This window comes from Epinephelus lanceolatus, chromosome 23 (genome assembly GCF_041903045.1).
Source record: "Epinephelus lanceolatus isolate andai-2023 chromosome 23, ASM4190304v1, whole genome shotgun sequence".
Classification (NCBI taxonomy): domain Eukaryota; kingdom Metazoa; phylum Chordata; class Actinopteri; order Perciformes; family Serranidae; genus Epinephelus; species Epinephelus lanceolatus.
Window position 1 is genome coordinate 20,367,622 of NC_135756.1, and position 17,148 is coordinate 20,384,769.

Consider the following 17,148-nt stretch of genomic DNA (forward strand, 5'->3'; position numbering starts at 1 on the left):
CTGGTAGAGTCTTGGAAATAGTCAAATCCTTGAAAGTTTTAAAAAAAACAAGTCAGCGAATTTTGTTGTGTGTGATGAAAGTAATTGTAACAATAATTTTCCGGGGATAATCTTCCACTTAATATAACTCAAGGGCAAGTTTATTTTCTGTAGCCTTTGACATAACGTAGCTCCAACATGTGTCGATGCGTACATCTGTTCATTTTCTCCCAACGTTCTTTCTGTCCCTCCATGTATGCTGGCGAGATGGAATTATGTTTGAATAGAGTGTGAATCTGATATTGTTTGAATAAGAAAAAAAAATAATGTTGTGACAGTGTGATTTAAAGCCCAGTTCAGACCAAAGATTCGTAACAAGATGACTTGCAATAGGCAACTACTTGCATTGCGTCGTTCTGTTGAGCTCAGACAGCCAGTTCAAACCACTGCAGCTCTGCAACCTTCTAACACTGTTTCGTCTCGTCGCGAATCTTTGGTCTGACCTGGGACTGACATGTTGGGTCATGAATCCCAAAGTTTCCATACCTATGCTATGCCCCACTACTACTTGTACTTCTGATTGTACTGCATTTTTGAGATGGAGCAGTGTTCATTTTACAGATTGTTAATGATTATGGAAATTAAATTATGGGTCCTTGAAAAGTAATGGGAAAGTTTTTAAATTTTGTCCATAAACACGTGTGGGAACCCTGGGTAAGTCTTGGTAATGTAATGAAACAACAAAGAGAATTGGTTACAATAATCAAAAGACAGACGTCATCACCATAAGCGCTTTCCTCTGTACACAAATAGTCCTCAACACACAGCCATGTGACATGAGTCAGAGAGAGGATAAAGTATGCTTTTTGTTCTCTGAATACTTTCTTACCTTTCTCTCGTACAAGGAAATGCCATTATCAGTGGTTCAGAAGATGTAAAGAAGGACCATGTTCTTTCTTCTGTAACGTTGCTACCAGGGTGAGAATGGACTGAGAGGCGTTATTTGTCATTGTCAGGCTGAGTGCCCTGCTACGTGTCTGACGGTCAAACCTGTCTCGCCAAAGTTTTTTTTCCTGTGTTTTATATCTCTTCTTTTCTCTCTTTTACCCCTCTGAAGTTTTTGTTGTTTCACCCCAATTTTTCTTTTCCAAACCAATTGACGTCCTTTCATCTTTTTTTTTTTTTTACCTCTCCCTCAGCTGAACTCTACCTACTCTCTTTTACTTTGTTCTCTTTCTGTTATTGTCTGTCGGTGCCTGATTGTTTACAGTCCAGACCTTTTCATGCTGCACATGGTGCACAGCGCCAGGACACAGTAGGCTGCAGCTGGACAGCCTAAGTGTGACTTAAATTCAAAATGGCTCCCCTTTTAACACTTTCTCTTCTTCTTCTTCTTCTTCTTCTTCTTCCCTCAGGTTTAGAAAAAGTTGGTCGTGATTCCAGTTACGAACAAGAGGGGAAGGTTCAGTTTGTGATGGATGCGGTGTACGCCATGGCCCACGCTCTGCACCGCATGCACCGGGAGCTCTGCTACGGATACCCGGGCCTCTGCCCGCGCATGGCCAACAACATCGATGGCAAAGAGCTGCTCAGCCACATTCGTGCCGTCAGCTTCAATGGTGAGTCATACCCTGTGGACACGTGCAAACACTCACACCTACTCACAGTCACACGGCAACATCTTTCAAACTAAAATTCACTCTGCAACATCCAACATCCATCCTTATATCCATCTGACCTTATAAATCTTCACATCAGCCAAGCCATAGTCAAAATAGTTTTACATTTGAAAATGTTATGGACGGCATAGTGGTGCAGTGGTTGGCATTGTTGCCTCACAACAAAAGGGTTCCTGGTTCAAACCTGGGGTGGGGGAGCCCTTCTGTGTGGAGTTTGCATGTTCCTCCCACACCAGCGTGGGTTTTCTCAGGGTACTTCCTCCCACAGTCCAAACACATGCAGGTTAACTGGTGACTCTAAATTGTCCGTAGGTGTGAATGTGAGTGTGAATGGTTGTCTGTCTCTATGTGTCGGCCCTGTGATAGTCTGGTGACCTATCCAGGATGTACCCTGCCTCTTGCCCAGTGTCAGCTGGGATAGGCTCCAGCCCCCCTGCGATCCCCAACAGGATAAGCGGTTATGGAAAATGAATGAATGGATGGATGAATGAATGAATGTGTAATGAAGAATACAACAAAATATTGAACAATGAAGCTGTAAAATGCTGAGTCATTCCTTCAGAACAACAGCTATCAAGGACAAATTAGAGCCTTCAAGTGCTTGGACACAGTACAGCGGTTCTGTAGTGTTTATCCACCCTGACTTGACCAATCCAGCTCATCCTTAAACAATGCAAAGCCCAGCTCCACTTTTAATTTGTCTAATCCTTATCAGAAAGACATGTCGTGGCGTTTCACCTTCAAAATTAAGTTAATCCCGCTGCTTTCCCTAAACACATTATCTGCTTATGTTTTGCTCATGTGGTCTTGTATCACTTTGAACCTGCAGTGCTCGATTTTTAATTTCCCCTCTCTCACTACTACTTCCTCTGCCGCTGACAAATTTAAGTGGGTGAAAAAACATTTACTAATTTCCTCCTAAATAATATCAGACACCTCATTTGAATATTTTCTTAATCGATTTTCCCCCCGATGCACCGGTACCTGCTTTTCTGTCCGTCTTTTCATTTCCTGCGTTTCTCTGTGGGGTATTGTGTGGAATACATATGGGTTAGAGAGTAGGAAAGCAAGGGAGTCTTATTGTGAGATTACAGAAACGCTTGTCTGATTTAGTTTTAGAGGCAAGATTGAAATTGCATGAATGTTTCTGTGCGGGAATGTCTGCAAAATGTGTCAGTGTTTTGTTGTTTCCTGCGCTATCTCCGTCTGTCATCGCTAGAAGTGTCGAAAACCAATTCACAGGCAGGCACTGATTGCTGTTTCATACTGCAACAGCAGGTTTGTGCTCAGGTGTGTTTCCCTGTTATTGCTGGCCTGAAGGTAGAGAAATCATCCCATAACCACAAGGTCACAGACTTTATACTCCAATGAATCACCAAACCCTCCTCACTTACTGAAAGTTGCCCTACACAAAATGTGCCCCAACTTTCTCTGGCAGTGTTTTGAGAGAACATAAAAAACTAGATTAGATGGAAGCTACAATGATATGGGAATAACAGTTTGATGTTGGAGTTATCAGACAGGCATCTGCCATTACAAATGTTTCGTATGCCCATAACACCCTCAGATAGCTCTACAGAAGGTTCCAGATAAAAACATCACCTACATTATAGACCTGACTCGTATTGTAGTGCATGTACACTAGCGGCTTGCGTTTTTCAAGGTCTGTCTATCACATGTCCACAAATCTCAGATTTATACCGATGTATAATTTACTGATCAAAGACATGAAAGTCTTAAAAAATAACTGAAACATGAATGAATAATAGCATTTTTTACACACGTGACTCCCCTGTAGTATTTTCTGAGAATAAAGAAAGAATATGATAGTAAGGGGGCATGAGTGAGACATGAATGCATCACATTTTCAGCCCATTTAAATCAAGCAAATCAAAATTACTAGAACATGAAAAACTAGAGAGGTGCACCCAGTACAGTGCAGATTCTAGGGGCGGGGCTGAGTCCTCAGCAGACTTAGCCTTAGCCTGGCTTCAATTCCAACCTGAGTCCCTGCATGTTGTCCCATGTCTCTCTTTACCCCCATTGTCTGCCAGTGTCCAAGCTGTACTATCAAACTAAAAGCAGTTAAAAAAAGAAAAACTTAAGAACAGGGAGTGCACGCCAAGCTGTGTGCCCGGTGTGTATGCATATGACATTAGTGGAATGAAGGGGAGACAATACACAGGTCAGATTAGCAACGTATGACCAGAGTAGACAGGCTACATGGGGACAGAACCCTGGACACAATGTCCGATAAAACTCCTTTCAAACAAAGAATTAAATGTCACTCATTTGTCCCTCCCAGCTCCCTTATTGTCAAGATGGCGGTAAAGATTAAAAAACAGGGATTTATTCATCTTATATTGTGCCTAACTTTAGTGGATCATAACATATATCCATTAATGAATTTAAGGGCATCATAAAGAATGTGGTGAGAGAGACATGTGCTTGTTTTTCTCAAGAGGCCACTAAGTTTGAATAGTTGTTGTTTTATTGGGATTTTTGTATTATATGTTGTATTTGTTGCATTTTAAATGTGTTTTGACTGGCTGCTACCTTGGTCAGGTCTCTCTTGTAAAAGAGATTTTCAATCTCAATGGGACTTCCTGGTTAAATAAAGGTTAAATAGAATATCAGGTATGGAATTACTCTGCAGATGCTCAGGTCAAAAATGAGATGGAACTTTTCCATGGATGTCAGATTTTGAACCACACCACAGGCCATAATGTGCCTTCAATAGATGGTAAAGCTTGTTTCTGGTCCTCGGGGATTGCAGCAAATGGCTTTTTCTATGTGCCATTGTTGATCACTTGCAGCCCCTGACAGATGAGTAAGAGGAGTCAGGAGTCAGCAGTTAGTGATTGTATGAAACAATCAGTAAATAGGGTGAGATAGAGCTAAAATTGTGAAGTACTGCAACCGCAAGAGGTTCTTTAGCATATTTGTGCACAAAAACTATTAGGCTGATGGGTCCAGTAGTTTGGGAGATTAGCTGTGGACAGACAGATACACACATACACACACAACCAAATGCGTTATCTTCTCCAGTCTTACACCTGGCAGAGATAAAAGTTCAGGGTTTGGGTCTTTGGGCATTAATACAAAAGATACAAGAATGAAGAGAAGGAAGCACTGGATTTGTGCAGCACCAGGTATTGAATTAAACGTAAAGTAGTCAGAGTGTGATCCCACTAATACGTAAGTGTTATATTCCCATATTACTTTAGCTCATGTCCAACTAAAAATGCACAGCTGCACCCTGATGCATTGACACTGGTTCATACCAGTGGAACGGCAGGTAACAGTATATCTCTGAATCCTCTGTTTTCCTCTACTGTACCAGCATGTTTTTAAATCACATATACATGTACAGCTCCCTACTGGGTCTTTTCCCATTGAGTGATTTGTTTCTCTTGGATTTCTGATAACACTAGAAAGAAAAAAAAAATGTACGCATGTCCCCAGCCTTGAATTATTGTTCTTCCAGCTCCCAAAAACTAGTTTTGTTTATGCGGTGAGTTCGTTTGTTTGCATAGCAATAAAACACAGAGGTGAAATAAAACTGATAAAATCTACAAAGAGCAAAGTTTGCCGCCGAAAAACAGTAGGGGTTTTTAATACCTTCATAATTCAAGTTTTTCCACTACAGAGCTTTGACATAATGATTTACAGTAAATTGTAAAAAGAAACCTAGGTGGCAAATTTAGGCTCTAAAACGGCTCAGGTCATTAACAATCCTGTACAGTATTGGCACTGTATGTCATTTTCTAACGGCAGTTGTCAAAGTTCAGGGATAATATCTTCTATGGTCTTCTAAGGAAACCTAAACTTTTGGGACTTTTCTCCATGTCTTTGTTCTGTAATGTTTAAAAGGCCTCTCTGCGGTTTTTGTCTTGGTGGCAGAAGAAAAGTGAAGAGGTTTGTGGGGTGAATCTTTGTTGTAGTTACTCGTATCTGGGTTGTTACCATTGTCAGCAGCCAGCAAGATTTAAAGCTTTTGAGCCGGCTACTTTATGTGTATATGCTGGGTATATTTGTGAGTTCCAATTAAAAGCACTTTTGTTATTGATCTGTTTAGGGCCGACATGACATTGATAACACTAAAGAAAAGGTAAAGAATGGAGATAGCTCTATCTCTGGTTGTGTGTTTGTGGCAAATAAAAGCAGAGTGAGAGAATAAGTTAAAGTTGCTGGAGCGTGGATTCACTTTCTCTCTGCTTTTTCTGGATACGTACCAATTCTCCTTACTAGCAGCTGCATGAAAAGGACAAGACAGAGTGAGAGTGAGAGTGAGAGTGAGAGGGAGGGGATAATTTCAAGTCGTTAGGGCAGTGATTGTTCTCCTATTGGACCTGCACCAAGACAACTTCACTTACAAAGTGAAGCTGGGCAAGAGTGACAGAGACGGAAAAAGAGGTGCAGAGGATGAGGAGACAAGGACATTTAGGAAGTAATTAGGAAGAGTTCAACCCTTTGATTTTGAGGTGGACTTCCCCTCAAACGAGATTGGTATCCCCAAGCTATCCTCCTCTTCATGTAATATGGTGTTCACTGGCGATGCTAATTATGTAAAGTTAAAGTTATTAATTGTGAAAAAAGGATCCCTCACAATTCTGGTGGCCTCCTGATTATAAAGGTTTAATCCCTCATGACAATGAGATAAATCTCATTCAGTATTCAGTAATATATACAGACAGTGTTGGATGCAAATGCAGCTTTTTTGCCTCATACAGCTAGAAAACTCCACAAAACAAAATATGCAATGGAAAAAAACACATTTGAATATTTATAATAATTTAGCATATTCCCGCTGTTAGAAATATTGAAATTATATCTCTTCATACAGTCAATTTTCTAAATAATACCTCACCTTAAACTCCCCTATTTGAATTACTCCAGAAGCACCGCATGTAGAGACACAAGCAAACTAAGACTGGTGCATTGCAGAGCAAGATAAACAATAAGAAAACGAACCCTGGAGCAGCAATGACACACCGCGCTGTCCAGCTTTTGTTTGCCAGTGAGTTTATTGGCTTATCCGAGCAAACACACACACATTACTGCACATAAAAAGCACCCAGAAACAAATGCAAAAACATACCAAGGCCATTATGAGTAATGGAATCCAAAAGTAAAACAAAACAGCGTTGTTGTTGTTTGAAAAACTTTATTTCACTTCTTTAACAAAATGATCTTGGGTCAAGGTCTTCTTTGAGCTTTTTCTAAAGCGTACACCTGCTTTATTTTAATGATGTTAAATGTGTGATTCATCAGATAAGTTATATCAGAGTATCACATTGTTCAGACATTGTCTTTTAGTGAGGATAAAGTCTCTGAAAGTCTGTGAAAGTCAAACCCTGTTGATCACGATGTGAGTCAGCACTTCTGGGAGGTTTGGAGAATCAAAATGAGCACAGCAGTTTAGAAATTTGGAACAGAGCGCTGCTTTTTTACTGTTTGTTAACATCAATGTACATCAAAAATGTCATCACTACAAGTGCAAATGAAACCCACTGACATGACAGAGGGTTCCCCAGCCCCAGGACAAAAGGACAAATAAATCAAATGAGCATAAATACTCTCTGGTCAGACTACTGCTTCCAGCATGGGTCCAATTAAACAGATGGTTAAAGCTAATACTAATGTTACTAACATCAGTCTTTCCATGGAGGTTTTAAGATGTACAATAACTCTACGACACACTATTCAGACTAGAATTAATTTTACTAAGGCCGGTAACAAATGAAATACAAAAAGAAAACCCTTTGATTAATCCCCTGTCTCCAAGGTCCTACTTAGTACAGACCATATCACCAAATCCTGGGGCACGTTCAGTCTCCAAACAGTATGCTTGTTTTGCTACTGTTTCCAGGTGTTGAACCCACCACCATTTCTGTTTAAATAAAAGTTTTGCTACGTTTTCTCTAAGCTGAATGCAGCCAAGGAGGAGCAAGGGGCATTCATGTGTGCAGGGTCATGAGAGCACCATCCCCAACAAGAAAGAAGATTTCAAAAAGAACAATAATTAAATGGATGCAAGACCAACCTAACACAACGAAGATACACTTGGTAGCACAACCAGGTACCTACATGCTTGGCAGCTGAGCTTCAGACCAAGAGAGTAACCACCAACACCATGCCTCCTAAACCCCAGGATAAGTTCCAGCAGTCTGCATTGTTCATCTGGAAGGGGGGAAAAACAGGTAACAAGCCTCTTGCCTTCCGATTCAAGCCTGCTAGTGGAGCCAGGGACTGGGAAATGTGCACTGACTTGGGCCAGCGTCTCATAGTTCCACCCGAGATAGCAGCATCCAACTTACGACCAGACCTGGTCCTCTGGTCGAAGTTCTGTCAGAGTGCTTTCCTCATAGAACTAACTGTCCCTAGGGAGGATGCCACAGAGGAGGCATTTGAACACAAGAGATTGTAGCTACACTGACCTCGCAACTGAAGCAGAGGCTTAGTCGCTAGATCCACCACTAGGCTCCTGAAGGAAAGCGGGATTAATGGGCAGGCCCAGAGGAAAGTGATCAAGGATCTGACCAGTAGAGCTAAGAGGTGCAGTCATTAGCTATGGCTGAAGAGAAAGCATCCCGCCTGGCCCCCGAGGTGACCACAGAGGAGCCAACCTTCTGACACACACCCAGGCCTGATCAGCCTGTGGTGGGCCTCCCTTAATTGAGTATGTCTTGTGATAAAGGCTGAATCACCCAATGATTTTGAAGCGCACACCTGATGATGTGTCGGAGGGTGGCTCTGCCAGGTGGTCACGACCGAAACACCTATGCTCCTGCACGAAACGTGCTGAAACTCCAGGGATTGTACCACCAAGTCCTAACTGATGAATCTGAAAACAATTAAAGCAAACAAGAAACAATAAAACAAATACTTGAAAAGTAAAGGAACTTGTCACTTGACTGGTGAGGGAGTAAGCGCAGCTCCCTCACATTGTCCTCATCAAGGATTGACACTAAAGAGACAAAGAGCTTTAGTCAACAGACCGTAACATCATGCTGCAGTGGGCAGAGCAATCAGCAATCAACTACATGAAAAGATGAAAAGATGTGATGCTTTCTGTTGATTCAGGGTCTGTATGATTAAAAATCACCTTCAAATGGCAGTACAGCATCCTTGACCCAAAAGTCTAAATGCTCAGTAAGTTTTAGAGTTCTTATTTCATAAACTTAGCTAAAGGTAATCTGAATGAGTTTTCCAAAACACAAATAACTTTCAAAAAAGTCCAGAAAAATAACATAATCAATATAACCAAAAGCTCAGGGAGCCAAAATGGAACCAATTAGAAAATAAAATGAAATCCTAAAAGTAAAGTAAAAGTCATTTGATAAAGTGGAACTTAAAAAAACAAACTGATACACACACTAAACAAAACAATTTCATCAGCGTGTGTGTGTTGTTGATTACGAGTTGTGTTTGTTTGCTAGAATTTACTCTCCTTGAATGGTAGTCTGGTTCAGATGCTGTTCTTGTCGGACCAACACACACACGTTGTGGTCGCCCACACAGATTAACTCGGCCTATTCACACTCCCCTGGCTTTGTTGGTTGTAAGTACATCCCAAAGTGGCTTTTCAGATAGAGCCGTCGCTAATGTTTCTTGCTCCATCACTCTTTGTCCTCTCCTGTTGCCACACTGTCCTTTCCTTGTTTCTTTCTCTCTGTGTCATGTCTCTGTCCTTCAATTGTCTCCTACCTTTTCTGCCTCATTCTCACCATTGTCTCCTTTTCACCATCCCTCTCTGTGTCTCCTTAGCTTTCTGTACTCTTTCTCTCTTCTACCACTCCCACTCCCAAAAGGCATTGACTCATCATTTCATTTCTTAAGCCTTTTTTTCTGTTTCTTTTTAAAGATAAGGACAAATCAGAACAAATTTTGATTTTAGATTTGTGATAAGAACTTAAACTCAACCCAAATTTCTCACGGGAATCTTAAAAACAAGTTACACAGACCTCGCTAATGGAGACTTCATCGTCTCATTTTGTGGTTTATGAACTTGTAGCAGAGTTTTAACACAAGGAGTCTATTTTACTCTAAAATAACTTGTATTTTAGATCCTATAGGCTACATTTAAATGTGCCCAATATCAGACTCTACAAAAACAAAGATGTTGCACGCCACACACAGCGTGCTGTTGTAGTGATGTAAACACGGAGGCCATCTGTGTCAGTGTTTACGCTGTCATTCATAAGTTGATGTGCAGTGGAAGCCAGTGAATTCATGAACAAATGATAACGAGGATAACGAGAAAGACTAATTCTTGTGAATGAAGGATTTTTAACCATGATCAGAGTGCCTTGGATGCCTTTTTAGACTGCCGGCCCACACCATGTACCTCTACACTGAGTAAGCTGGGGCAGTCATTACTTTATATTCCTAGTTGACTATTTGCCTTCCTCTTGAAGAGCACCTGATTTTTTACAATTACTGTACATACACCCAGTGTTTTGACTTAGTGCAGCACTTGGCTTTGGCTTTTTGAAGAGCAATGGCTGCTTCTTCTGTACGGAGGTGTCTGTAGAAGCAGAGTCAGAGCCAGGAGTGGTGGGATCGTGATGTGACTGTCTCCACTGAAACAGTTTCATTTAAACATTTCGGGATGTCAAAGGCTACTTTTAGCTACATCGCAGTTATCTTCCAGGTTTCATTGACAGAGTGACTCCTGCCAACACAGAGTTATGACGAATGTCGTTTTAGAGTGACATTGAAGTTGCATGAATTCCAATATGACTGCTCAGTCTGAGGTTGCATTTCAAAAAATCAGTCCTGTATCTGATTTAGGACCACATGTGAAATGGCCCAAATCAGAATTGAGAATATCAGGTTCCATGTAATTTCGGCTGTTCACATTGTTATGAGAAAAACAAACAAACAAACAGATCTAAGGTTACATATGGAAATGAAAAATCAGATTTGAGCCAGTTTTGCACGAGGACTGTCTTAGAGTAGTTAAGTGTTGTATGGACTCCCTGCTTGGATGTGGCAGTGTTTAAATTATGTTTTGTCATCATGTCACGATTTGGTAATTTGACAGTCTTAAGTTTAAGCTCCCCTTAAATACAAGTAAATAAAATTAATGGTCCAGATACAATTTAATGGTCCAGATTTAACTGAACAAAGATCACCTCTTAAGCTCTGTTTCCACCGAGCAGTATGGTACAGTACAGTTCAGATCCTTGCGCTTTTTTTCTGTTTCCACTGTGAAAAGCTGTGGATGGTACCAATGGCATCATTCAGTACCGTCCCCATTTTTGCCCCCCCACCGTTTATCTTTCACACAAGTGTGGGTGTTTGTCATGCAAGAAAACTCTGTGTGAGCGCATCACTGCTAGGTTATATCTCCTGCCGGGAGACAAGATGGACATCACCATGGGAACCAACTTGCACTAATTAGAGCGGCTTGACTTTGAGGAGCTGAACTTTACACCTGCCTGTACAACCTTGGGGAGGGAGAGAGAAGTAGGAGATGATGAAGCTCACTGGCTCATAATGACCTCAGAGAGACAGAGACAGAGGAAGGCAGCACTAGAGGAGTAACTTGCTTGAAGATGATGAACTTGACCAGTCATTAATGATATTGAAAAGAAGGAGTGAAGGAGACAGGGGGTTATGGGAGTGGGGAGTCTATCTGGTTGTAATAACCTTGGGGGGAGATAGAAGGAAGAACATATGGAGAAGAGAGGACGGCAAAGTGCAGGTGGAAGGGGGGGAGAGAATGAGAGGACATAGATGGAGAAAAAAGATGGACAGCTGGTGAGGAAAATGTGAAAGCTTATTGGCAGGAGAGACAAAGCAAGTGCAAAAGACAATGAGGGAGGGTGTGTTGGGGGTTGAGAGATAAAAGCAAGATGAACTTTGCTCAGCTAATAACAGCTTAGGATGGAAGGAAACAGATGAAACGAGTCATCTACAAGTCTCCATTTGGCAAGCAAAGGGAACTGTCATACAATAAAATGGAGCCACGCAGTACATGAGGACTGGCTGCATAAAAAGAGAGAGAGGGAGAGGATGGCTGACTGGGATATATCAGACTATACTAGGGCTTTGTAACCTTGAGAAGCAAGAAACTGGGAGAAAACAATGAGAAGGGTGAATTTTATCTTTCATAGGGTATGGCATTAGAAAGAAAGAGATGGGAGAGACAGACAGACTCTTGAGTTAACATATCCTTCCTGAGAGAAAGATAGCAGAGGAGACAGGCAAATAGAGAAATAGATGGTGAAGCAGTAGGCGTAGGAACTTAGAAATGCTTAACTTTCCTGGGTCAGGGCAACCTTGGGAAGGAGACGATGGAGAGAGAAAGAATGTCTGAGTTTAAACCGAGAAGGGAGAAGCCTGATGGATGTTTCATGACGTTTTAAAACTTGTTTTTCTTGCAGTTGTCATGTCATAAACATTGCACAACAATGACTGATGTCATTTCACTTGCCGGTGTTGCTACAAAGCCAACCTTGTGTTGCTGCCAGAGCTCTTTTCGTACTTACTTTCTGTTTGGTATAGCCACCACACAATGCCAGTGTGTAGTAGCCCTGTATGACCATCCTGATGACGTGAGCTCAACATTCTGTTTTGCTTTTTGTATCAGTCTGGACTTGGTGCAGCCCAAACACTTGTGGGCGAGAGTTGTTGCCTTGGCAGACAAACTCCTTCAGCCACTCAGCATGACAAAACACTGGGGAACATCTTCGTCATCACTAGCAAAGCCAGTTGACAAAACAAGCTTTTGCCAAATCCAGTCAGCAGAACGGTGAAAATGTCTTTTCCTCCGATAAAGTCTACAAATTCGTACTCCTGTTCTTGTTTAACTGTTGTTATTGACTCTGTGTCTTAGCGGTAGTTGCTTCAGGAGCCACCATTACTATCCTGCAAGTGGCGGCCTCCATTTTATGTCATCAATTACAGTGCAGTCCCTGATTGGATGCTTATGCTGTCAACTATGGTGTATATCCTTGATTGGCCCCAATTTCTGGAAAGTGTTTGGGGCGGTACCTCATCCAGACTGACAGAGAGTGAAACAGAATGTTGAGGTCGAGCTCACGTCATTAGGGCGGTCTTACCGGCCTACGTGGTTAACGTGCAGGTGTGAAATAAGGGTCTCGATATAGCATATCAGATACAATAGTTAGCTTTTGTTAGCACGTAGCATTCCCAAACCTCAGTTCAACCTTCCTTTTCTAGTGTTGGGCTGTTGTTTGACAGCAGATACACCAGAATAGAAACAAACAAACCTTCATGACAGCACCTGTATTGTGATTGTCTCTCTTGAAACACAAGGTGAAATTGATAGTAATTATAGTCCTGGCTATAGAACCAGGGCCGTCTGAGTCACTCAGCCACACAGAATGGCAAACCAAGTGAACAGTTGGATCAGGGCTACAGCTGCAGACTGAAACAGTTACGGAGATGTGTATCACTTTGTTGTAGAGAGAGAAGTCTTTACAAAACAGGACAACACCAATTTTGACATTTTTGGAAGCAGGCTTTAGAGCTGCAATAATTAGTCAGTCAGCAGAAAATTAACATGCAATTATTTGGATAATGAATCAAATTTTTCGTCATCTTTCAGGCAGAAATTCCCAACATTTGCTGATTCTATCCTGAAATGTGTGTCATACATCACAGTTAAGTGAATATCATTGGGTTTTAGACTGTTAATCAAATTAAACAGACTTTCGAAATACATCACTTAGAGCTACGGGGAACTAAAGCACCAATTTTCTGACATTTTATGCACAAACAAAGCAATTTATTAATTCAGGAATAATTGGCAGATTAATTGAAAGTGAAAATAATCATTAGTCACAGCCCTTAATGTGTTTTTAGACAGAGATGATAAAATTGATATCACACGTCTGTTGTCTTGTATCAGTCTGTTAAAAATGGAGGTAGAGGCAGGAGGCGATTAGCTTAGTATAGCATGAAGAATGTAAGTTTAAAAGTAAAGGTCACTGTTTAACACATCTTGTTTTCTAAATTCATACACAACACAATGTATAAAAACAATTTGTGGTTTAAAGAAATATTTCACTGCTGGAAAGATGGTCTTTTCATTTGCAGTAGAAAGAAGCAAATACTTTTGAAACTGGTGCTACACGAAGAGATAAAACAGACAATGGGGTTGTGGCATTTGCTTTTGTTCAAAAGGTGGAAAACCTACAACCACCAGAATGCACTGCACTGCACCCACCGAGATCTGTGCGCTGGTGAGATGAAGGGAAGTTCACCACAGTTCATTTACACACTACCCACATTGTTATACAGAGCTGGTTGAAAATCTGCAAAGTGTCCCTTTAAGAGCGAGCTATTCAGTGTATTTGGGTGAAGAGATTTGAAGAAAACCCGGCTAACTTGTTCCCCCTGTTTCCATCTTTCTTGCTAAACTAAGCTAATTGTGTCCTGCCTCTAGCTTCATACTTGACAGCAAGACAAAGAATATTTCCCTTAATGTCACATACAATAGCCCGAATATCAAATAACACCAAGCCTTATCCATTACAATGTGGGTATTTTAATAATACATTACATCATACAGGTCTTGTGTGTGTTCACATCCGTCCCTCTGGCACATAGACTCAAACATTAACCTCCTATCTCGTACTTACTACATGCTGCTCACTTACAAGCCGCAGGTAGTAAGTAGGAGATTACTGACACAATGTCCAGCTTTGTACAGGTGGTATCACCTTGTCTACCTTGGTAGTGCTCCCTCATAGTGAACATCCCATGAGGAGCAATTCACATCCACTGTGAGCTGAAGCTGGATACTAAGTTGGCTGTTGAATTATTTCAGTGTGGTTAGAGAGTGATAGACAGTCAGGCGGACGGACAGACTGACAGACCGCCCAAACAGTTCCATTATAATGATCGAAAGTCAGAACATATAGTGTCAATTTAATGACATAGAGACTGAAAGCTTTTTTTTTTTTTTTTTTTTTTTTTTGAGTTTATATATAGCCTGTATTCCTCCATACACTGTTTTCTATTACCCTCCTCATTATCGTCTCACTGTTATATATTACCTCTTGCCACTGCAACCGAGCTAATTTCTGAAAGGGGATCATTCCCTGAATATAATTTTAGATAAGAAAACAGAATAAGAATAGGCAGATATAAAAGCAATCAAACAGAAAGCCAAAATGAATACAGTAGACAGGCAGACATGTATCCACCCAGACACACAAACAACCTGAATTGAGTTTGAGGAAATGAGAAGCGGGGATAATAATTTGTTATTGCATATCCTAAGACACCACTAAATCTCACATCTGTGCTGCTTTTTTGACACCGTACATATATATATATTTTTGTGTCATGAATGTGTTGTTGACTGAGATTAGATTTAACCGGATAAAATGTGACACTGTCAGCTGTAGAGACAGGGAAAATACAAGCACACCTAATCTTCTGACAGACAGTGCCGTGCAGGCAAACACACTAACACCAGTGTGTGCGATGCTATAATACAAATGATATACTGTACTCCTGGGATGGATGGATGGATGGATGGATGGATGGATGGATGGAGGTGGGGCCAAAGGGGAGGACAAAGAAGGACACCAATCAGCCAAAGCATTAAAACCACCGACAGGTGAAGTGAATGACTTTGATCATCCTGTTACAATGCAAGTTTTCACTGGGAAACCTTGGGTTCTGGCGCTCATCTGGATGCCACTTTACATGGTACCAACAGAGTTATAGACCAAGGCCCAATCCCATTTCTACCCCGTAAATCTTCCACTTGGTATTGAGTGCCCTCGTTTGCGAGATAACCCTTGATGAGGGAGGTAAGAAATATTAGGGTAGAGATCTTTCCCTAAGAAATGAGACACCACTTCATGCAAATCGGCGTGGCAGACGTGCAGGCATATGTCACATGTAGTAGCGACGCAAGATACTGGTAGTCATTCAGGTTTGAAAATGCCGGCTCCAGGGCTTGTGTTGTGGCGTGTGCTATGTTTATTGTTCTCCTTGTGATGAATCAACAGAGAAGAAATGCTGAAAACAGGAGGCACCTAAGACGTTTTCTAGTTCTGATCGATTTTGTTTGGGTAAGTCGATTTGTCTAAATATTTTGACGCTGTGTTCAACCGAGTTGCTGATGCGTTTACGCTAGTCCAACCATCTGTTGTTTGTATAGCCTACATTCCGATTGTACAGTAACAAATTGTTTTCCAAAACTTGCCGAAGTTGCTGACTTTGCAAGGTGTTCTGGGAAATTTCATCTTCCACTTCGTTGAAAGTGTGGGTCGGGGCTCCCTTGGAATCTAGGGTGGGTTTTAAGTGTTGAAAACACTTCCACTACCTCAGTTTGGTTTTGGGACACCACTAGCCTAAACGTGAACGCACACAACCAAGTGCAAGTGGGTATTTCTAGGGAAAGTGTGGGTATTGGGACAGGCCCCAAGTACACCCCCATCGTGGCAATATGCCATGCCGGTAGAGGGGTGTATATCAGAGACTCTGCTCCCCCAAAATATGACCACTCTGATTGTTTGGATTGTTTGGCGGCACAGTGGTGCAGTGGTTAGCATTGTCACCTCACAGCAAGAGGGTTTCTGGTTTGAACCCAGGGTGGGGGAGCCCTTCTGTGTGGAGTTTGCATGTTCTTACTGTCAGTGTGGGTTTTCTCAGGGTGCTCCGGCTTCCTCCCACAGTCCAAAGTCCAATATAAGAGGGTAGGAACAGATGCATCTATTTCAAAGGCCAGTTATTTCTATAACTCTGATGCTTGCACACACATAAACAGTCATATAAACATACAGTGCCCTCCAAAAGTGTTGGAACAGTGAGGCCAATTCCTTTATTTTTGTTGTAGACTGAAAATATTTGGGTTTGAAATCAAAAGATGAATATGGGACAAGAGATCAACATTTCAGCTTTTATTTCCAGGTATTTACATCTGGATCTGATACACAACTTAGAAGATAGCACCTTTTGTTTGAACCCACCCATTTTTCATGAGAGCAAAAGTATTGGAACATGTGACTGACAGGTGTGTTTTGTTGCCCAGGTGTTTCCCAATTACATTGATTATTCATACAATAAATAGCACTGAATGTCTGAGCTCAGTTTCAGATTGGGTACAATAGGTTTTGCCTGTGCAGACTGCATTTAGAGGTGGAACCTACATGAAAACCAGAGAGCTGTCTATGGGTGAAAAAGAAGCAATTGTGAATCTGAGAGAAGATGGACAATCAATCAGAGCCATTGCACAAACATTGGCCATAGCCAGTACAACCATTTGGAATGTCCTGAAGAAGAAAGAAACCACTGGTGTACTAAGCAACAGACGTCGAACAGGTAGACCAAGGAAAACATCAGCAGTTGATGACAGAAACATTGTGAGAGCTGTAAAGAAAGACCCTGAAACAACTGTTAGTGACATCAGCAACAACCTCCAGAGGGCAGGAGTGAAGGTATCACAATCTACTGTTCGCAGAAGACTTCATGAACAAAAGTACAGAGGCTACACCAG

General features: G+C 41.4%; 1 protein-coding gene across 4 annotated transcripts in view; it reads left to right on the forward strand.

Annotated features, from left to right (window-relative positions):
* The window catches only part of grm8a (glutamate receptor, metabotropic 8a), a 337,808-nt gene that overhangs the window by 262,394 nt on the left and 58,266 nt on the right, over positions 1-17,148 (forward strand). For all 4 annotated transcript variants that reach the window (XM_078165099.1, XM_033615178.2, XM_078165097.1 and 1 more), the window contains exon 8: positions 1,395-1,598. In XM_078165099.1, coding sequence (XP_078021225.1) covers positions 1,395-1,598 — 204 coding nt within the window. The remainder of the gene's footprint in view (positions 1-1,394; positions 1,599-17,148) is intronic.